Here is a 23627-nt window from a genome sequence, read left to right on the forward strand (position 1 = left end):
AAAAGATCCCTGAAATTTTGTGCTCTCCAAATTTGTGCTCAAGTTTGTTTACATCCCTGCTAGTGAGCATTTCTCCTTTGCCAAGATAATTCATTCACCTGACTGGTGTGGCATATCAAGAAGCTGATTAAACAGCATAATCATTAAACATATGCACCTTGTGCTAGGGACAATAAAAGGCCACTCAAACATGTGAACAATGCCACAGATGTCTCAAGTTGAGGGAGCGTGCATTTGGCATGCTGACTGCAGGACTGTCCACCAGAGCTGTTGCCAGATAATTGAATGTTAATTTATCCACCATAAGCTGCCTCCAACATTGTTTTAGAGAATATAGCAATGTAACCACGCCAGCCCAGGACCTCCCTATCCGGCTTCTTCACCTGCAGGATTGTCTGAGACCAGCCACCTGATGAAACTGAGGAGTATTTATATCTGTAATAAAACCCTGTTGTGCAGAAAAACTCAATTCAGATTGCCTTGGCCTGGCTCCCAAATTGGTCGCCCTATGCCCACCCATGGCTGCGCCCCTGCACAGTCATGTGAAATCCATAGATTAGGGCCTAATGAATTTAAATTGACTGATTTCCTTATGAACTGTAACTAAGCAACATCTTTAATTGTTGCGTTTATATATTTTTGTTCAGTATACATTGGGCACTAACATGTATTTGATTCCCTGCACTGGATTAAATGTGGACTGGACAAAGTGGACGGACGCATTCCTCTGCCCAGGCGAAGCTGACACATGCCATTTCTTACAATGCCTGGATAACCACAATTTATTATAGAAATCTGTCAGTCGATGACATGGCACGCAACCGTTGGTTGATGCATGTGACATCTGAGCAGGGGAACGCGACCATTGTTTTGGATCTTAAAAGACAAGTGAGATTTAGGACATTGTTTTGACTTTTCATCAAAAGGATGACACCTTTTAGCAAGAATTTATCCCATTACTGCCACCCATCCAGAACTGCCCAAAGACCAACAAGAGGAGTGCCTCTTACTGACCATTGTCGTGGAAATATTGAATCAAATATTTCTCAGATACCGGAGCATGTGAATTCAAATAGACCTTATTACAAAAAGTAACAAAGCCGTGCAATTCCATGGAAGTACTGCCTTCTAGTCACAGACCTCAGGCTTTATAGGTTTCCACTTTCAGATAACACACATGGTCACTCCCCTCTATGTAGATGATTAACACCCCGTGGCCTCTCGCCACCATTATCTTTCAGTCTCAATTCTTGCTTGTTTACAGATTCTGTTGGTGACGTAACCATGGCAATGATACAAAAAATAAGACACACACATAATGCAGGTGTCTGTCCAATGATACTCATAGGACTACACGATGGCTCTCCCCAAGCCTGTAATGGCACAGACATACAATACAACTACATGCCCTAAAGCCAGTCACAGGACCAGGCAATGACTTCCCTCAGGCCTACAACAGCACAGGCATACATACATAATGCAATGTCTCAATGCTAGTCACAGGACCAGGTAATGACTTCCCTCAGGCCTATAACAGCACAGGCATACATTTTCTGCTTACATTCTGTTTTTACATGTTGACCCAGCTCTGTTCATTCACCTAAGCTCAGCCTTTATTCTGCTTGCACATGTCTATTAATTAACCTTATGTTGATTCTGCTTACTACTTCTGGGAGAACAGTCTAGATACTGGAAAATCACCCATAGTCATGAATTTTCTCCTACACCTTCTACTGAATGTAACCAAGGAGAGGAGTACTCCTTACTGATCATCTACTGAATGTAACCGAAGACAGGATTTTCCCAGAGGAGAGAATTCCCCCGGCACAGGAGCGGGGCGACATGTACAGTAGCCTAGTGGTTCAGAGAGTTGGGCCAGTAACTGAAAGGTTGCCATTTCAAATCTCCGAGCCGGTGTTGTGCCAAAAATCTCCCCCCCCGACAGAACCCCCCCCCTCCCTCTTCTAATTTCCTTAATTTTGTGGCAAGAGTCAAATATTTTCTATAGAACAAACTTCATGTCAGCATAGGCAACCCAAATTAATAAATATGTTTTTATATTAAACAGAGGGAGTAAAATGTTGGTAAACAAACATTTCAGAACAACTATGGCTGAATTATTATCCTTACACTTTCAAAAATACTAGTCGAATAAGACATTGGAGAGATGCCGAATTTTGGCAAAGAGATTTATTTATAGACTAATACAAATCAGAAGCGGATTTAGGTAAAATCAGCCGTTCTGCCCCAACAACTACTCGGCCATGACGTTGCTTAAGGCACCTCGCTGATTCTGTGGGGTTGGGTTAAATGCAGAAGACACATTTCGGTTGAATGCAGTCAGTTGTGCAACTGACCAGGAATCCCCATACTGTATGTACCATTCTGCTACATGGCTGGTTATCATAATATTCACAGAACTGCAGAGAATAAAAGTGATAACTGTATACAAATAATTTAAGTAATGTTCAAAAGTGCTTTTTCCATAAAGACCTGGATACTTCTCAAAAAGCCCTTTATTTTTTATGAAAATTACAATGAATCAACTCAGTAGCTAACAATTGTACATATAGTTAACACGTTTATTGTGGGCTAATGTGTAAGATGGACTTGTAAAAAATTGCTGTTATCCAAAACCGTTCAGGTTACAGCGAAGGTAAATGGATGGAATCTAGCCTTCTTTGTTCAGGAATATCACTGTTTGCCATTGCCATTAATGGGCAGTTTTTTGTAGGCGTCAGAGCCCAGGAAGGCCTTGATTTTGGGACGGGCTGACATCTTCTCGACAAAGCTCTTCAGGGAGGGGGAGGTATCCAGGCAACTGGAGCAGAGCACCAGGTGGTTGAGCAGCACTTCAAACAGACTGTAGTCAGCAAACGAAGGCTATGTAGGATAGGGAACAGAGAAATAGACTCTAATTTTGGCATATAACTTGAATGGCGATGCATGTTCTACTCATTCTAGTTCTGTGATTTGTAATCACAGTACTGTCTGTTACCTGAGAACCAAACCATTTAATGAATACATTTTGGTAACTTACTCCATAATTCAATAGCCCTCTTTTTGTTTGTGCATTGCAGGATTGGTTACCTTGTCACCAACGAGAAAACCAGTCTTGTTTTTGGCCATCACAGCTTCAAACTTGTCGAGGTGGTTAGGAAGGTCTTTGATGTATGGGTCTTTACCAGTATCCTACAAAAAAGAGAAAATGTTTAATAATGACACTTCATAAATGTTTACACATTAAGCTACCAGGGTTTCCGTTAGCTTGCAAATGAAAAGCCAATAAATACAACTGTTGCCTGCCAAAATGACCGGGAGAAAAAAAAGAAAACGTTGCAAAATAATGCTTTTTATTAATTGATGGAAATACATTTCAACATAATGCTTATTGGTCTATAGATTCATTTGCATACTTTTGGGGGAATAAAAAATTGGCCTGTGTGTATTTGTTAGTCATCATGTATCTTATTCAGTGGTAACCCATCATTCAGAGCAGGTAGGGCAGAGCCTGTTTTCAGCCCCATCTGTTTAGCTATTAGCATTTGTTTTGCATGTTATTTTGGTATTAATACATGTCACATATCAGTTTGCAAACAAGGTAAAAAAAAAAATTTGAGTAATAAAGCCGCATACAAAACAGTCTCTTTTTTTGCTTCCTTGAGTAAAGCGGTTTCAAAACGCAGGTGTTTCAGACTAGCTCAGTGCTTTCTGCGGTGGGGTGGCCAGCAGAAAATACGGAGCATATGGGTTGGTAATGTTCTCGCGTTGTGCCGGGATTGGCTCAGTGTTCTGTCACTCATGGGGACAATACGTCACCGCAAAATCACCAAAATCACTGAGACACCGAAATGTCTTGTTAACAAACTATAGTTTTGGCAAGTCGGTTAGGACATCTACTTTGTGCCTGACAAGTAATTTTTCCAACAATCGTTTACAGACAGATTATTTCACTGTATCACAATTCCAGTGGGTCAGAAGTTCACATACACTAAATTGACTGTGCCTTTAAACAGCTTGGAAAATTCCATAAAAATGATGTCATGGCTTTAGAAGCTTCTGATAGGCTAATTGACATCATTTGAGTCAATTGGAGGTGTACCTGTGGATGTATTTCAAGGCCTACCTTCAAACTCAGTGCCTCTTTGCTTGACATCATGGGAAAATCAAAAGAAATCAGCCAAGACCTCAGAATATAAATTGTAGACCTCCACAAGTCTGGTTCATCCTTGGGAGAAATTTCCAAACGCCTGAAGGTACCACGTTCATATGTACAAGCGATAGTACACAAGTATAAACACCATGGGACCACGCAGTCTTCATACCGCTCAGGAAGGAGACGCCTTCTGTCTCCTAGAGATGAACGTACTTTGGTGTGAAAAGTGCAAATCAATCCCAGAACAACAGCAAAGGACCTTGTGAAGATGCTGGAGGAACCAGGTACAAAAGTATCTATATCCACAGTAAAACGAGTCCTATAATCGACGTAACCTTAAAGGCCGCTCAGCAAGGAAGAAGCCACTGCTCCAAAACCGCCATAAAAAAGCCAGACTACGGTTTGCAACTGAACATGGGGACAAAGATCGTACTTTTTGGAGAAATGTCCTCTGGTCTGATGAAACAAAAATAGAACTGTTTGGCCATAATGGCCATTGTTATATTTGGAAGAAAAAGGGGGATGCTTGCAAGCCGAAGAACACCATCCCAACCGTGAAGCACGGGGGTGGCAGCAGGTGCTTTGTTGCAGGAGGGACTGGTGCACTTCACAAAATAGATGGCATCATGAGGCAGGAAACTTAAGTGGATATATTTTAGCAACATCTCAAGACATCAGTCAGGAAGTTAAAGCTTGGTCGCAAATGGGTCTTCCAAATGGACAATGACCCCTAGCATACTTCCAAAGTTGTGGCAAAATGGCTTAAGGACAACAAAGTCAAGGTATTGGAGTGGCCATCACAAAGCCCTGACCATAATCCTATAGAAAATTTGTGGACAGAACTGAAAAAGCATGTGCGAACAAGGAGGCCTACAAACCTGACTCAGTTACACCAGCTCTGTCAGGAGGAATGGGCCAAAATTCACCCAACTTATTTTGGGAAGCTTGTGGAAGGCTACCCGAAACGTTTGACCCAAGTTAAACAATTTAAAAGGCAATGCTATTAAATACTAATTGCGTGTATGTAAACTTCTGACCCACTAGGAATGTGATGAAAGAAAGAAATCAATCATTCTCTCTACTAATTATTCTGACATGTCACATTCTTAAAATAAAGTGGTGATCCTAACTGACCTAAGACAGGGACATTTTTACTAGGATTAAATGTCAGGAATTGTGATAAACAGAGTTTAAATGTATTTGGCTAAGGTGTATGTAAACTTCTGACTTCAAATTGTACTTAATTGTTTGAAATTTGAATGTTTCATTTCATATTATGAGGCTTGTCTTACCTTGCTTCAAAGTAGCCTAAAGGAAAAATCTGACAATGACAACGTGGAGGCAATTATTTTATAAAGACTTTATAGGCGGCAGATGAATTTCAAGTTTGGGGTTAGCATACAATTTATTCTACCATTCCCACTGTTCTGTGTGCCAGTTTTGATATTTATGGAACAGCTTCATTTCAATAACAATGTTTTTGTTTCTCAAAATCATTGTCATGTGGTTAATCATAAAAATCATAATTAAAATAAAACGTTTAAAGCCTAACGCAGCCAAATGCACAATCATAGTCATATTAGCAACCCATCCTAGTTGTTGCATCTTTAGATAGCAGATTTACATCTCTGTCACATATGGAACCGCTATCAGGTGCACTGTTTAGAATAGTGTTTCCCAGGTGCGCAGTTTAGAATGGTGTTTTTCCCCAAATTGCATTTTGGCAAATGTTTGAAAATGACATTAGCTGCTTCATTACATGAGTTGCATGTTCTGTTAAGATGCATTACCATAATCTAAAATGTGATTTCTGTCATTCTGAGCACCATGGGTGGACGCCCTACTGGATTATGCACCCAATTTACCCGAAAAATGTCTCAAATGGCGGGTAAATTAAAATCTTCCCGGTCTCACTTACTTATGGCGCTGCCTACTCCTGATTCATTTTTCAAATTATATGAGCAAAAAATATTTAGCTTCATCTGGGATGCTAAACCAGACAAAATAAAACACGCCTATCCATATAATGAATAGGGTGGGTTGAGATGATTAAATATAAAAAGCACTAAAACTCTAAAAGCTTCACTTATTCAAAAGTTTTATTTGAACCCTAAATGGTTCTCAAGTAGATTACTAAGAAAAGCTCATCCATTGTTTTAAAATTGCCTTTTTGCAGATTGCCATGTCTCATTTACGATTAATTGAAAATTATACTTTTTTTCAGAGTATCTCTCCTTTTCAAACAAACATTGCAGAGCTGGCTACAATTTCAATTTCATCCCTCTGAAAAGATAGAACAAATATTACAACAAATATTATGGCTGAAATCAAATGTGCTGGTTGATAAAATACCTGTATTTATGGGAAAGATGTTTGAAAAGGGTATTTTGTTCTTAAATTATATTGTAAATTTGAATGGTAGAGTTATGTCCTTCATGGAGTTATCAGAATTGTACGGGAAGGTCTACTCAATCCAAGAGTACAACCAATTGATTACAGCATTACCCCAAAAATGGAGGCAGGTGGCAGCGGGAGGAGGTAGGGAACTGGTCTCTGTCCAATATAAAGGATCAAAACTTGCGGAGGAATAAAAATAGCATAAATAGGAAAGTATACCAGTTTCATTTGAGGACCAGGATGTTGACAACTGTGCCATACAGATTCCAAAATAGTTGGGAAGAGATTTTTGATGTACCGATTCCATGGTACAGGGTGTATGAGTTAATATATAAAACAACGCAAGATTCAAGACTTCGTGCTTTTCAGGTAAAATTATTATATAGAATTCTTGCCACCAACAAAATGTTGAATATTTGGGGCATAAAATCATCGAAGCTCTGCAGATTTTGTTGTGAGGATACAGAATCAATAGACCATTTATTTTGGTATTGCCCTCAGGTAGGCCGTTTCTGGTCTCAGGTTCAGCAATGGCTGAAAATGCATAGCATTGAGATAAAATTGACCCTAGAAATAGTACTGTTAGGAGCTCTGGAACGACCGGGTCAGTCAATTACTTCTATATTAACACTCTTAGTAAAAGTATTTATCTTCAACTCGCAATCTGTGGATTCTATTCAATTAGATTGAATTTGTACGTTAAACATCACAGCATAGTTGAAAGATATGTGTCGCATAGAAACCCAAAGTGGGTGGACAGCAGAGATAGATGGGATGGGCTGCGTGAAGCTGAGGGTTGAGATGTGGAATTGGAGACAAGTGGAGTTGCTGTTCGGTAGATAGAATGATGGTCAAAGACACACTTTTGAAAACGTCAAAATAAAACGTATGTTTGAATGACACTGAGGGGCAGTGTTCTTACAACTAATGCCGGTTTGCCTGAGTCTGATGCCGTGCAGGTGTTTGTACACATGCATATACAGACACTCTCATTCAAAAAAACACATACTAGAAGACACACATGTAATAGTGCCAGACATGCACATAAACATATACAGTTGGCATTGCTGTTATGATTTTAGTTGTCCTTTGTTTTACTATTATTTTTTTTATTTTTTTACTTTGCATTGTTGGTTGCTGTTTTCTTCTGTCTTTTCCTTTTTTCTCTTTAGTTCATTCTATTAGTTGTTGGTGCATTGGGGGGTTCTTGGCAATGGAATTAATTGTATTTTTTATTTTTCTTCTTGGGGAGGTGGGACCGTGGGCAGGGTCTCGAATAGTTGAGGGACAGCTATTGGGGAACTGTGGGGGGGGGGGGGGGGGGTCTTGGAGGGTTTCGGGTCCACGTTTTTTGGCCTGGTGGGAGAGCTGTCAACGTGCCCTTGAGCAGGGCATTGACCCTGTGTGTCGCTCTGAATGGGAGTCTGTTGGATGACTGGTATGATGTAGTTGTTGAGCGGCTTCACTGCAGGTGTATTGTACATTTCAGATATCAAATGTTTTTTTATTTTCCCTGTCACGTTGTCAGGCGCCACACATTGAACCAAATGTTTTTTTACTGCACTGCATTAGTAAAGGTAAAATGTTGTATTAACTGTACCCGTAGTCAGAATTTCAGCCTTGGTGAATACTTACGTATTCCTGGTAAATCATTTTTCCATATTTAAGACGAAGGTCCTCAACGCCATCACACATCATGTCAATGAGGGCGGCCTCCTTTCCATCTTTCCCATAGGCATCTGTGTGTGTTCGAGTTAGGTGAAAGTAGAAATAACATTTCAGTCTAATATTTGAGAGATTATAAAGGATAAATGGAGTGAGGAAAACAATGTAAATATCAAACATTAGAACCTCCCCCCCCCCCCCCACTCCAAAAGCGTTCCACAGGGATGCTGGCCCATGATGACTCCAATGCTTCCCACAGTTGTGTCTAGTTGGCTGGATGTCCTTTGGGTGGTGGACCATTCTTGATACACACAGGAAACTGTTGAGCGTGAAAAACTCAGCAACGTTGCAGTTCTTGACACAAACCGATGTGCCTGGCACCTACTACCATACCTCATTCAAAGGCAATTAAATCTGTTGTCTTGCCCATTCACCCTCAATGACACACATACACAATCCATGTCGCAAGGCTTAAAAATCCCTCTACCCGTCTCCTCCCCTTCATTTAACAAGTGACATTAATAAGGGATCATAGCTTTCACCTGGTCAGCCTATACCATGGAAAGAGCAGGTGTTCTTAATGTTTTGTATACTCTGTGTATATGACATTACAATTGAGATCAATTACCATGATTGCGGCCCAAGTGTCTCAGAATGGCATTGGATTGGTACAGGACCAATCCTCCATCTTCAAACTTGGGCAACTGACCAAATATCTAAAACCAAAAGAATAAGTTGTTTTATTTATTATAGATTGTAACAACTAATAGGGACATGGGGTTTACATATTTATTGTAGCTGAATAAACTCTACATTGATGGCAACTGAGTTAGAGGTAAAATATCTTTACTTCAATATGAATAATGGAATGTACAGGCAGAGATTGTTGAAACAAACAGTATACACTAAACAAACCAATTGTCCTTTAAAAGCACATCCCAGCTGTTATTAACAGACCATCATCCCTGGCTAAACTGAACAGGTTGACAAATGAAAGATGGTAACAAAAGAATGATCCATTCCCCACTCACACAAGAGGCTTTCAGATCTCCTTTCGTCCAGTCAGCAAAGTCCATCAGGATCTCCTTCCACTCCTGGCCCTGGTCGGCCATCATGATCCTCATAGCGCCACAGCGCCCTGTGGTACACGAGACAGTTAGAACAGGTCAACAAAAACAAAGCAGCTCTCAATCATAAGACACTCTGGCATCATGAGACGCTTTGGCACAGATCTAACGCGTTATAAATAGCACTAGTGTTGTGTAAATATATGCATTCCAGACTAGATAAAAAAATAAACAGTTAATACTGTAAACCGAAGTAAAATATGAAGGGGTGCAAAGTTTGCTTTCTTGTTGATGTATAGTAGTAGGTCTATAAAAAGGCAGCTTATATCCAGAAATAAAAAGGCTATTTTATCTCTGGGATTATTTATACGACCTTCTTGATTATTCAAGTACAAAATGTTTTTCGGGTTCAAGTCAATGAACCTTTAGTCCCATGTAGGGTTACAAAGGGTCGGAAACTTACCTGTAAATTTAATAAAACATTTGAATGGGAAATTAAGCCTGGGAATTTTGCTTAAATTCGTCAAAAAAAGTTAGCTTATAACAGTGAACCTTTTTTTGTGGGATACACACAAGGCAATTCTAGGTCTTGTGGCATATTTTGGTTAAACTATCCCCAATTCAATGGAATTGCAATCCTCTGCATGCACAGTGCATTCTTCCATCACATGTACAGCTGATTCTCAAGATTGATTACAATACTGGGTGGGGTGAATATATTTTATGACATACATGATTTTTTGTTAACTTGTAAATAGCAGCCTACGGCAAAGTGTGTTTACATAATCTCTAACTTGTTAACAATTTCTGCTAGTTAATTTTTGCTACCATGTGGGTTGTAGCTTGCTTGAGCCTGCTAACTGAGGAATGTTAATTCAACTGTTTCCATACATGTTTAAATTTAAAACATTTCTCTTACAAAGGAGTTGTTTAATCTAACTGCTTAACTATTTATCTGTACATGGAATTGTATTTGTTTTTTTTAAACTCATTCTTTCATTTCTTTACAGGAAAATGCCACAGGCACTATCTGATGTGTGGAGACATTTCACTGCAGCTAATGTAGAAGGAAAAGCTGTGTACATTTGCAAATAATGTGCCAAATCATATGTGAAGAATTCCAACAAAGATGCAGAATCATCTGGCCAAGTGACAAAGTTCCCTCAGCGCTCACAACCTCGGACAAAAGTTCCTCTACTTCCATTCAAGGTGAAAATGATGAATCAGACACCTTATCGATATCAACAGCTCATGGTCCTCCTGGAATCAGAAGTTTTTTTTGGACTCAATGGAGGAACGTAGTCAGAGAAATGTTGATGAATGTCTTGCTCAAGCTGTGTATGCAACTGGTTCACCGCTGATGCTCACAGGCAATGTGTATTGGAAGAGATTTCTGAATGTTCTTCGCCCAGCATACACCCACCCCTCCAACCAGACATGCTTTATCTACTCATTTGCTGGATTCAGAGTTCAACTGAGTTCAAGTGAAGGTCAAGCAAATCATAGAGAAAGCAGACTGCATTGCAATCATCTCTGATGTGTGGTCAAATGTTCGTGGGCAAGGAATAATTAACTACATCGTCTCCACCCCTCAACCAGTATTCTACAAGAGCACAGACACAAGGGACAACAGAAACACCGGTCTCTGCATTGCAGATGAGCTGAAGGCAGTCATCAATGACCTTGGATCACAGAAGGTATTTGCACTGGTGACAGAATGCTGTGCACATGAAGGCTGCTAGGTCTAAAGTGGACCCTCACATCACACCCATTGGCTGTGCTGCTCATGCATTGAATCTGCTCCTCAAGGACATCATGACACTGAAAACAATGGATACACTTGACAAGAGAGCCAAGGAAATGGTTAGGTATGTGAAGGGTCATCAAGTTATAGCAGCAATCTACCTCACCAAGCAAAATTAGAAGAATAAGAGCACCACACTGAAGCTGCCCAGCAACACCCGTTGGGGTGGTGTTGTCATCATGTCTGATAGTCTCCTGGAGGGGAGGAGTCTCTCCTAGAAATAGCCATATCACAGTCTGTCAATATGGACAGGCCCATCAAGAGGATCTTCCTGGATTATGTATTTTAGGAGAGAGTGGTAAGCAGCCTGAAACCTATTCACTGTTGCTCCAAGCAGAGGAAACTGAATTTCTGAAATACATCAAAAAGCACGAAGACTTCTGCCTGAAGCCCATACACGCCGCAGCGTACATGTAGGACCCCAAGTATGTTGGCAAGAACATCCTGTCTGGTGCAGAGATCAACAAGGCCTATGGTGTCATCGATACCGTGTCTCGCCACCTTGGCCTGGATGAGGGCAAGGTTCTTGGCAGTCTAGCGAATGACACTTCCAAGCAAAGGCTTTGGAATGGAGATGCAATTTGGCAGTCGTGCTAACATATCTCATCAGCCACCTGGTGGAAGGGACTTTGTGGATCTGAGGCTCTTTTCCTGTTGCCTCCATCATCCTCCAACTCCAACCAACATCAGCCGCCTCAGTGCGCAACTGGTCCTTGTTTGGGAACACACACACCAAAGCACGCAACAGGCTGCCCAATACAAGGGTTGAAAAATTGGTGGCCTTCCGGGCAAATTTGAGGCTTTTTGAGCCTGACAACGAGCCATCCTCAACAAGGTTGGAAAGTGACAGTGAAGATGAGGCCTCAGAGTCTGCTGTTCAAGAGGTGGACATTGAGGAGGTCCAGGGAGAAGAGATGAAAGCCTGAGAGGAAGACAACCAACGCTTTAGGGTCTAGACTATCATTTCACAAATGCATGTTGAAAACGTTTTTGGGTGATGCGATGTATCATTGGGGATCATTCAATATTCCCTTTTGTTGCTCAGTGAAATTATCCCATGTGAAGAGTCAACTAATTTAATTGAAGTTCAATTTGTAACTAAATAGTTTTGAAAATTTCTATTGGAAGGATTTAATAATTTGCAATTATGTCTACTTATGATAAGGTAAAAGGTTTATGTTTCTGTCTCCATATGATATGGTAAATATATCCAATTTAAAAAAAACATCTACATTTAAATGGTATTAATATTAATCTGCATATATTTCTGTTAATTCCCATAGATTCCCACCTCTGAATATTCCCAAAAATGTGCAACCCTAGTCCCATGACATGATTGTTCACCCCACATTAACCTGGGTCACATGCTCCTCCTGACTGAAAGCCAGCCCTTCTCAGTGCTAAAGCACCATGAATAATGTAAGCAGCAGACACAGAAGGAACACAGACTGTTTTAAGTGTATGAACGGTGATCATGGAGGCCAGCTGAGCCATTCTAGTAGTCCAAGTATTTTCTGTGATAACAATCAAAACTGATGGGTGAGGCTGCAAGGTAAACAGCCATTGTGGGTGAAATCCAGGTCATAAAATCTGTGTGAAAGATCACACATGGTGTTAAGATGACCTGGAATGACTTCACCTCCAGTTTATGTTAGAAAACCAATAGAAACACAATACTGAGTATTGAGTCAAGCTGCTGCAGTAGGCTACTTGGTAATGAATGACAGCGATAAGGTCTTTGGATATGACACTAAATAAGTTCACATTTCATGAATGTGAGCAGTAACAGGTGCAAGGCTTTTGTCTTACAATACATTCACCATTTTTTAAAGAGACGGTCAAATTGCAGGAAAGATTTGGTAATAGTTAGCTATATTATCAATATAAAAAGCGTATTATAATAGGGAATACATGAACAACCATGCACTCTCCAATGGTAGGCTATTATTATTATTTCAAAACAATAACCAGGCTCTGTCATGTGATGTTGAATAGGATTAACTGGCTCCACATACCTCGGACTCCAAAGTAGGTGATTGTGTAGGGACCCACTGGAGAGAAGAGATACAAAACATGTGTCAATTCATTACAAGAAAATACACTTTGATGAAAATAATTCAGACAAAAATTATTCAATTGACCGCCACGCTATGGGACTCCCAATCACGAAAGGGTTTGTGATACAGGCTGGATTCGAACCAGGGACTGTAGTGATTACTCATTCACTGAGATGCAGTGCCTTAGACCGCTGCGCCACCCGGGAGCCCAATATACCACGGCTAAGGGCTGTTCTTAGGCAAGACGCAACTAGAGCTGAAAAAATAAAATGTTGTCATACCTGTGGTTTATAATATAAACTTGGGAGGTTCGAGCCCCGAATGCTGATTGGCTAACAGCCGTGGTATATCAGATGGTATAGAGGCAAAATAACCTATATCACCATATAAGTTCAAAGATGAAAAAGCCTGGAAGGAGGAGAGATGACTAGAAACAATTCGGTTGGCTGTTTTATGTGTGGATTAATTGTCGGAGTAGAGGTCCTTGTGCATTTCAGGTAAAATAACAACTCAATGTTTATAGCCCAGGACAAATTAGCTAGCAACAGCAAGCTAGCTAAATAGGACAAATTAACATTAGCTAGCAAGTGCAAACTAACTAGCTAAATTGCCATACATGTTTAATGCTTTTCGACCTGTCCCCAAATGAATGTCATTGGTTCAGAGTTTGTTTTGATATTTTAACCTGCATGTCCGTGATCGCGTTTGGTGTGGGGGGGGCAAAATAAATGTATGGACGATGGCGCACGCGCGCAGCCGGTTTGGGTTCCGTATTAGCCCTTGGCATCGCAGACGCTAGTTTGCGCGCGCGAGCAGTGTGGGTGCAATAATTGAATAACATTGATTTCTACATTTATTTTGCGACGCTCGCGCACGCGACGTATCCGGTCTGGTCAACCGGTTTGGGTTCCGTGTAAGGGCTGTATCCAGGCCCTCTGCGTTGAGCCGCGCGTAAGAACAGCGATTAGCCCTGGTATATTGGCCATATACCACAAACCCCCGAGATGCCTTATTGCTTTAGTATAGGACAAGTTGTAAGTGCAATTTGCATGTGAAAATCCCATGCGCCTTGGAATATTTGAATAAACGATTGTTTTTGTTAGCAAACAAATCTCGCAGTGTGGTCAGTCTGGCGTCTGTGGCATTTTAGCAGATCAAGCAGCCGGATTGTCAGGGGTGTATTCATTAGTCATATTCCGTTGCAAAACGTTTACTCTAGGAAACAAACGGAAGCAACCAGAGTGAATGTCACAAAACGGGGAGGGATATACCCGAGTTTGGCCAATATAAACTAATTTTCGTTGCAAAACGTTACGTTTGCAACGGAATCATACTAATGAATACACCCCTAGTCTAGCTAGCCAGGACGCTCAAATTCACCCAGTCAGTCTGACAGCACTTCAACCAACTAAAGCATAGATATCCTCGAATATGAAACTTGAATGAATTCTGAAAGTAAAAACACTCCAACTCTCAACCACCATGCATAACTGGGTGGGAGGGTAATCTGTTGTTCAGTTAGCTTATTAGCCAATAAATTAGCATAACTTCCAAATAGCTAGCTATTGGTCTTATTTTTCGTATACCGTCGAGGATTAGTTTTAGTTGCAAAATGAATTGAATGGCAAGGTAATGTAAGAAATTGTATAAGATACTGGTAACTTGTTTTAACCACTTCTCAACATAAGCTATTCTTGGCACAACATGCACCCATCCCCTCTACTTTGTCAGACCCACACACACATCCCCTCCCCCATGAATAGGGCCTGTGAAAACAAACGCACATGCAGGATGCCTTTGGATGTGAATAGGACAAAGAACTGTGTGAAAAGCCAATGGAATGTCGACATCAGGCCGAACAGGACTACCTACGACCCAGATCGACCAATCGGAAGGCCAGACGACAAGATCAACCTACTTTGCTTGTTGTCTATATAATCTGTATGTACTGCTTAGAGGGGTCTCTTCTCCGACGATTTCATAAGAATCTGACAGAAAGGGGCCGTGCACGTTTTTGCCTGATATCTTTACACTTTAATAAAACGGCCTTATAATAAAATTATCCACCTCGTCCTATGTCTCCACTTGGTCTCCTGTCTCCAGTAAACGTTTTATCAACAGACTTGGTAAGCAGAGGATGGTAATTAGACACCTTTGATTTCGGTCCATAGAAAGTTGATCAGACAGGAGGCGAGTGGGAGAAAGATTCAAGAAGGAGAGGTGACCCGCTCGAGGGAGACGTCGGCGATTCAACTCACCCAGGAAACTGATCAAAGAGCTCGAAAATATTAAGGTAAGCAGAGCCGGTTTAATCAAAATCTGCATATTGTATAATAGCCAATATCTAAATTATGATCAGGAGTACTGAGGTGAGTGTGAATTGTTGCTAAATTTATGTGGAATTGTCTAGAATTTAAGGCATGCTGTAAGGATATCTGCGTTAAAAATCCCATTCCAAGTAGTCTGATAACAGTGAGGAATTAGAATGTATTCCAAGTAGTCTGATAACAGTGAGGAATTAAATGAATTAACTGAATGTATTCCAAGTAGTCTGATAACAGTGAGGAATTAACTGAAATATATTCCAAGTAGTCTGATATAACAGTGAGGAATTAAATGAATTAACTGAATGTATTCCAAGTAGTCTGATAACAGTGAGGAATTAACTGAAATATATTCCAAGTAGTCTGATATAACAGTGAGGAATTGTGGTAATAGCGAACCTGAGCCTACTGGAGTTGGCATTCCAGTAGACAGAAGGCTATGCTGAATGTATTCCAAGTAGTCTGATAACAGTGAGGAATTAAATGCTGAAATGTATTCCAAGTAGTCTGATATACCAGTGAGGAATCGATGAAATAAGTTGCATGAGCAGAACCGAGACAAGTCGATAACGCCAAATCAATGTGAGTGATTGAACGTTCCACGAGGCCGATTGCTAATAATTAGCCATATGCTAAGTTGAGGCTGTGTTGGAAGTGACCGCCGGGTCAGAGAAGCAGCTATTTTCTGCTGATAAGTTGACCTGATTTTTCCCTCTCGTGCTGTTGGTAAATCCTTAAGGGTTAGAATTAATTTGATAATTATTCTAGAAACGCTAGGATACACCATATATTGTCCTAAAAGGACACGTTTGAAATACTTTGGGAAAGTATTTAATTAATTAAGTTAGTTTTTGAGTTTTCAGTTTTTTAATTAGTTTTTGAGAAAAATGAGTCCTAGAATTAATTAAATATTTATTCTAGAAACGCTTGAATATACTAATATAATGTCCCGAAAGGACATTTCTGAAATGTTTTGGCAAAGTATTTAAATAATCGAAAAAGTGAAAACGAATAATAACTGTTTGAAAATAGTTCCTAAAATTATTATTATATTTAAAATAGAAGCGCTAGATAATACTAGTAGAGTGTTCCAAAAGGATATTGCCGAAATACTTTGGGAAAGTATTTAATTAATTCGCCAAACATAAAGCAATAACATTCTTTGTACACAAGGGGGAGACAGACACCAGAGATAAGACTGTGTCAGCACCAGAGATACATTGTTAGTTTTGGCCAGTGATGGGCTAAGTGCACCACCAGAATAAATGCACACAATCACACATCACATGTCAACACTGAAAAAAACATGGCAGACGCACTCAATGCTGAAGAAGGTCTGCCCCACTCCTGTGCAGAAAGAGCTGCACAAGAACTGAAACTGAGACCTGACCTGGGGAACGAACCACTCACCAACCCGGACCTATGGTTATACACAGATGGATGCTGCTATAGAGGAGAGGAAGGGAACATAGCAGCATACGCAGTGGTACAACAGCTTCCAGACAGGTCACACGTGACCTTGGAATCTGCCATCATCACACACCTGAATCAGCCCAGTTAGCTGAAATCATAGGGTTGACACAAGCTCTGGAAAGAGCTGAAGGAAAGACTGTAAACATCTACACCGACTCAGCGTATGCTCATGGAGCAGTCCATACTGTTGGACCACAATGGGTTAGCAGGACATCAGCATAGATTACACAGATATGGGGCAAGACAATGTGACAAATGGAAAAAGGTACCTGTTAGTTATGGTAGACAGGTTCTCTAAATAGGTACCTGTTAGTTATGGTAGACAGGTTCTCTAAATGGGTTGAGGCAATGCCAACAGCAAGGGAGGATGCAAAATCGATCATTAAGTGGCTCCAAACTGAACTCATACCAAGGTATGGAGTTCCAAGGCAAATCAGATCCGACAAACGGGTCCCATTTCAGTAACCAACACCTGAGACAGGTGGAGGAAAGATTGGGTATTGTACACAAGTTTGGGTTAGTGTACAGGCCACAATCTCAAAAGTCTCGTGGAACGCGCCAATCAAATGTATGTGCAGGTTTGAAGTTGATTTGGGTTGAAGCCCTGCCCCTGGCGTTGCTGGCCATGAGAGCCTCTCCAGGTGCAGGCACCCATCTCTCTCCTCATGAGATAATGGTTGGAAGAATTATGCTCGGTCCACCAAGGGAGGGAGGTCATATGCCCGCCCTTGATGTATAACAAATTGTAATGTCTGATAATTGACGGAACTTTCTGCAGCTCTCTCCACACAGATTCACAAGGTCCAAATGGGGAAGCTGACAGGAGATCCGCCATCACTGAAGGTAAAAAAAAAAAAATTGGTGACTGGGTGGGGTTAAAGTCCACAAGAGAAAGTGGCTAGAACCCAGGTGGACTGGACAGTACGAAGTGAGGGAGGTTACTTCACACTCAGTCCAGGTCAAAGGTAAATCAGGCGCACCTTGGCACCACCTCACACATTGCACTCCAGCCCCAATCCCTTCTAGAACACTGACAGAAGTCAGAGCTGATTTAAACAGCTTGAATCCGATTCCAAATGAAGACATTCCTGACTCAGGGGATGCGGCATCAAACTCCGCCTCCCCTGAAAAAGGAACCTCGCCCATTTAGAGGGACATTTCTCCCTCCCTGGGCAAGACTAGGGGTATCTGGCCCCTTATTTGTGATATTACTCCACACACTCATAACTCTTAGGATAGTTTGGGGGTGGAGAGCTATACAGAGAATGGACAGAAGATGGCAGTATTGCAGCACTCAACGGTCTCCCAGGAGCCTGTTTGAGTGCTGGTGACAGAGAAAAAACTTAAAACCAATTCGGAGTAGAGAGAATACGTTTAATAACTTATTCAGGTTAAATTTACAGACTAATGATATTATTGTTATGGATTGGGTGACATGCGATATAAATTTAGCGAAGTATATGGTAAGTTTACACTTTGGAATGGAGAAAGTTGAGAAGTCGATTTTACTTATACGATAGTTTTGCTGCCAAACTTAGTTGGGGTAACTAGATGTTTTGCCTAGAGGCAGGAATAAGACAGTCATTTTTGGTATTATATTGGCTAGTTGCTGCGTTCTGAACACAGGTTGAGCGCTAGTAAACGCATATCTTTATTTGAACTATACTAATCTATTTGATAAAAGTACTAAACCTGTATATTTAACATTTGATAATGATTGGCAAATCCATATATTTAACCACAACTTTGAATTTAGCATTGAGTATTATAGGAGGAACGGGATAGAATGTGTACTTTCCCCACCGGGTGTGGCCGTATTAAATTATGCTAGAGAAAATTGGTTGTGTCATTTAGAGGGAAAATGTGTACATTATAGCTTTGAGATACTTTTCAAAAGTTGTTGAAAGTTATTGGTTTTTGTTTAGGTAACACCAGAGAATTCGAACAATAAGTAAACGTATTCTAAACGTGATCTGTTTTCATTATGGGGAACAATGAACGACTCGCAACCTGGTGCTGGCAGGGAGTTTTTAAAGGGACAGTACACGTTTATCACAGTTGTGTTACATGAAACATCGGGGAAATTTAGAACGAATGATTTAAGGGTATTATCATAATTATTAGGTTTTGTTTTTGTGGTAAACGTTTGGGTTAAGGGGTTTTCCGTGTTCCCAGAGACAAGATATCTTAAAAGAATACACTCATATTGGAATAGGAGTTTTACTTTCTGAGTTTTATTTAGGCAGGGGACTTTGAGAAGATAAAGGGTTCTTTTGGTATGCCTAGATATGGTATGGAACACGAATGTAGGTGTAACCTTTTTGACCTATTTTCATTGCATTTTCCGGTGACTTGATCACTCACGGGAGAATGTAGTGGGAATAATGAATTTGTGTCATTTGGGATACTAGTTTATAACTCTTGACCATAAGGTTAGCATTTGTTTTGGCCATTAGAAGATAGAGATAGGTTTATTAAGGTTATGTAAGGACTTTAGAGATTTACACTATAAGACATGTTGTTATTTTAAATCCATTTGGGATAGATAAAGTCAAAACAGTGAGACACTTAGTTAATATTGCAAAAGAACACATAGTTGTTATTGACTATTATTAGAAAAAGGCAGACAGATGGGTCTACCCCGCACTGTTGAGACCTTGAAGGTTTGAGAGTAGAGTGGGGAGGGTGGACCAGGAAATGAGCAAGGTAGGCTGTGAAATAAGAAAGGAGAGAAAGGGTTTAACATATATAAGCAGCACAGATACATTTTAAAGTAGATAAGTCACTTGACAGAGAATTGGAAAAGAATAGATATGAATGTACGCCCAAGGGAGAATTGGATATGCGGCGAATGAATGGGGCGTTTCCATATTATAATGTACTAAGTCATTATTTAGAGTAGGTAAGGTTGATACCTGGCCAGAGCCAGGTATCAAACGGGGGAGGGGTACATTGTGGTCTAGGATAGGATGGGGCCTATTGGAAAATAAACTAATGTAAAATTCAAAATTATAGCTAACAAATAGGTATAGAAGTTAAATATATAATCAGATAAAACAAATGAGAAACTGGTGGTTAACCAAATCTGTATGTCCAGGATTTTATGCGTTGCAGGTGAATTAAAGGAGAAGGTGATTCACTCGACCTGGGGGCATATCGCACTTGGAGGGTGAGACACACTGACACTGCCGAATGATCACAGAGTTAAGGAGAAGAACTGTTGCTAATAAAGCTCGGGGGTCAACTCCTTAATGAAAATTCCCTGACCCCGACCTTTCCTCACTGTGTACGTTCATAGAAGTGAAAGTGTTGTTTGACCTCTGGCTGATGATGTGTTCTTTGGGAGAGGGTGGGGTTTTACAGGACTGCTTGTAGTCCTGAGCTGTCTGATTAGGATACGATGGGGATGTTACCATCGCAGTGTTGCCAGAACCACCACCAGTTCCAACGGACCAGGGTTCAGCCGGCCTCCTCCACCACTTCAAGACCAAGTCCCACGCCATCACCTAAGCTCTCCAATCTGGTACAGGTAATAAATGTAAAAGACATCTCAGATAGTGACCAATTGGGGACTTAAACTGAATATGAGGAAAGGGAGAATATGTGGTTGGCCTACAAAACAATAAATAGAAAGGACTGTGTCGTATGTGGACATGCCAGACCTATTCTGGCTGCTCACCCATTTGCCCTAAGTAATGTGGAAGGTTGGATGTGCATATTGGAAAGTTCAAGCCAAATTCAACCCGGTGTAAAACTCTGAGTCTTGTGTTCCCAGAAGTACCTCCCCAGAAGGTACCGTGGGGAGTTAAGGCATATGGAGGATGTTACAGCTGTATCACTGGTACAGGTAGGGGTGTGGACTATGGGAGGCTCCCTACTACAAACTGCATCACTAATGCCACTATTAACTAGAGGTGTTGCTGATGTATGGTGGATGTGTGGACCTGCCAGGCGGTTGACCCCATTTTGAAAGGAAATTGTCGTTGCTCATGTGTTTTGGCCAGTCTGATACCACCATTGCCTATTATTGAGGTTATAGCTAATCAACTTCTGGGAGCTGCACATGACACAGAGACTCGGTACCAACCCAGGAGACGGCAGAAACGTGACGCTCCTTGGTCCGAGGGTACAGATAACATGCACACCAACCTGTTGGGGGTCCCAATAGGGGTCCCCCCCGAATTCCAGACATTAAACAGGAATGATGGCCTGTGGCATCTGATGCCCATCATTGGCCCAGCTATTGTTGATGCTAAAACAAAAGGTCTGGATCAATTATATCTACTATAATTAATGATGATTTGTTAAACACACCCACAAAGGACTTACAGGGATGGCTGAACAATTGGATGCTACCTCTCAAACCAGTAGACACAATAGACTAACACTAGACATAAGTCTGGCCAACCAGGGAGGTGTATGTAACAAGATTGTAGAACAGTGTTGCACGTTTGTTCCTAACAATACTAGTCCGGATGGGAGCATTTCAAAAGCTCTGAGTGGGTTGGCAAGGTTATCAGTGGAGATGAAGGGTCTTGCAGGTGTGGAGGAGAGTGGACTGTTCCCCTGGCTGGGTGGTTGTTTTGGTAAGTACACTGCAATGATGATTACTGGATTTCTGACAATAGTTGTTGTTTTTCATTTCTGTATTGCCTGTATCATACCTTGTTTGAAGAAGTTTGTTACAGATGTGTAAGGGGCCTCTGGTATGATGCCGTTGCTTGATGCTCCAGTTGGAGAGGCTGATACGAAAACAAGCTTCCGCAGGAGAGTGGGCTGACAGAGGAGGACCCTTGGTTTGCTGTAGTTGATGTTGTTGAATGAATAAAAAGTGATGTTTGTCCTCCCTGTTGTGAAGGTTTGAAGTTCCCGGGTGGCGACGAGCCCACCTGGTACAGGTTGTATAGAGGGATGGGCCTGAGGGTTTAACATATTCTCGTTTTTTTGGTTTACTAATGTGTGGTTGGCCACTCCAGGTGTAGTTATTGGAGTGGTCTCCTTTTTGGTCCTTGCTCATTTACGACTCAACTTACATTGATGCTATTGGTGTCCCTAGGGGGTGCCAGATGAATATAAACTGGTGGACCAAGTGACAGCTGGGTTTGAATCTTCTGTCTGTTGGTGGTGAACAGTTAGTAAAAATGTGGACAGAATTAACTACATTCATTTTAATGTCCAGAAACTGGGCAATTGGAATCAACAAGGCTTTGAGGCGGTCCATGGACAATTGGCAGCTACGTCCCTGATGGCATTTCAAAATAGAATCGCGGTTGATATGTTATTGGCTGAACGGGGGGGGGTCTGTGCAATGTTTGGTGAACAGTGTTGTACTTTAATTCCCAACAACACAGCTACGAATGGGAGTCTGACTGTAGCATTGGAGGGACTTCCTACCCTTAATGGTAAGATGAAACAGCATTCTGGAGTGGACACTTCTATGTGGGACTCATGGATGGATGCCTTTGGTAAATATAAGACGCTGGTTTCCTCCATCCTAGTATCAATTTCTGTTCTTGCGGCCATTCTTGTACTTTGTGGATGCTGTTGCATTCCATGTGCGCGCACGCTTGTTAGCCGTGTTATCACTGCCGCAATAGACCCTAATCAGGAAAGGGCCCAAATGTTCCCATTGCTTGATGATGGGGAAGCTGGACCTGTCTATCTATTTGAGGACTAAGAAACTTTTATGTCACGTCTCTTGTGAGACGTGAAGAGGGGGAATTACAAAATTTGTCCTCTGACAAATTTTATCCCATAGCTTTGTCTTTTTTACTTTTATGTCACGTCTCTTGTGAGACGTGAAGAGGGGGATTTGTAAGAAATTGTATAAGATACTGGTAACTTGTTTTAACCACTTCTCAACATAAGCTATTCTTGGCACAACATGCACCCATCCCCTCTACTTTGTCAGACCCACACACACATCCCCTCCCCCATGAATAGGGCCTGTGAAAACAAACGCACATGCAGGATGCCTTTGGATGTGAATAGGACAAAGAACTGTGTGAAAAGCCAATGGAATGTCGACATCAGGCCGAACAGGACTACCTACGACCCAGATCGACCAATCGGAAGGCCAGACGACAAGATCAACCTACTTTGCTTGTTGTCTATATAATCTGTATGTACTGCTTAGAGGGGTCTCTTCTCCGACGATTTCATAAGAATCTGACAGAAAGGGGCCGTGCACGTTTTTGCCTGATATCTTTACACTTTAATAAAACGGCCTTATAATAAAATTATCCACCTCGTCCTATGTCTCCACTTGGTCTCCTGTCTCCAGTAAACGTTTTATCAACAGTAAGCTAGCTAAAGTTAACCTAATTCAAATGCAAATAGCTCGCCCGCGTGCACGACCGACTATAGGACAAACATCTGACTGTGCGCAGTATAAATCCTAAAGTCCTAGCCATCTATTGCACATCGTTTTATTTATTATAACGTAACTATATTTTGCAATTGTTGTCTAACGCTAGCTACTTACTTTTGTGTTGCAGTGACTTCTAGGTGGCTCTGACAGTGACCAGTGAAATGAACACGTTTGAATATGGAATGGGGTTGTCCCTTTCTAAACTCCCAACTACACGCCCACATCTGTCACTTTCTGCAAAGTCATACTGACTTACAAGTTAGTTACGCTGTTGCCATGAATTGAAGAATCCCAATGTGCTATAGCCTAAATCA

General features: G+C 41.1%; 1 protein-coding gene across 1 annotated transcript; it reads right to left on the minus strand.

Moving 5' to 3' along the window:
- Positions 1 to 2498: 2498 nt before the first annotated feature.
- LOC139574486 (glutathione S-transferase P-like) lies at positions 2499 to 23547 on the minus strand. Its single transcript, XM_071399129.1, has 7 exons — positions 23428 to 23547; positions 13105 to 13140; positions 9250 to 9356; positions 8847 to 8934; positions 8189 to 8292; positions 3091 to 3192; positions 2499 to 2883 (listed from the first exon to the last, which is right to left on the minus strand). Coding segments are annotated over exons 1-7 (627 nt in total). The 5' UTR covers positions 23429 to 23547; the 3' UTR covers positions 2499 to 2694.
- Between the last annotated feature and the right edge of the window lie 80 nt (positions 23548 to 23627).

Source organism: Salvelinus alpinus, chromosome 4 (genome assembly GCF_045679555.1).
Source record: "Salvelinus alpinus chromosome 4, SLU_Salpinus.1, whole genome shotgun sequence".
Lineage (NCBI taxonomy): Eukaryota > Metazoa > Chordata > Actinopteri > Salmoniformes > Salmonidae > Salvelinus > Salvelinus alpinus.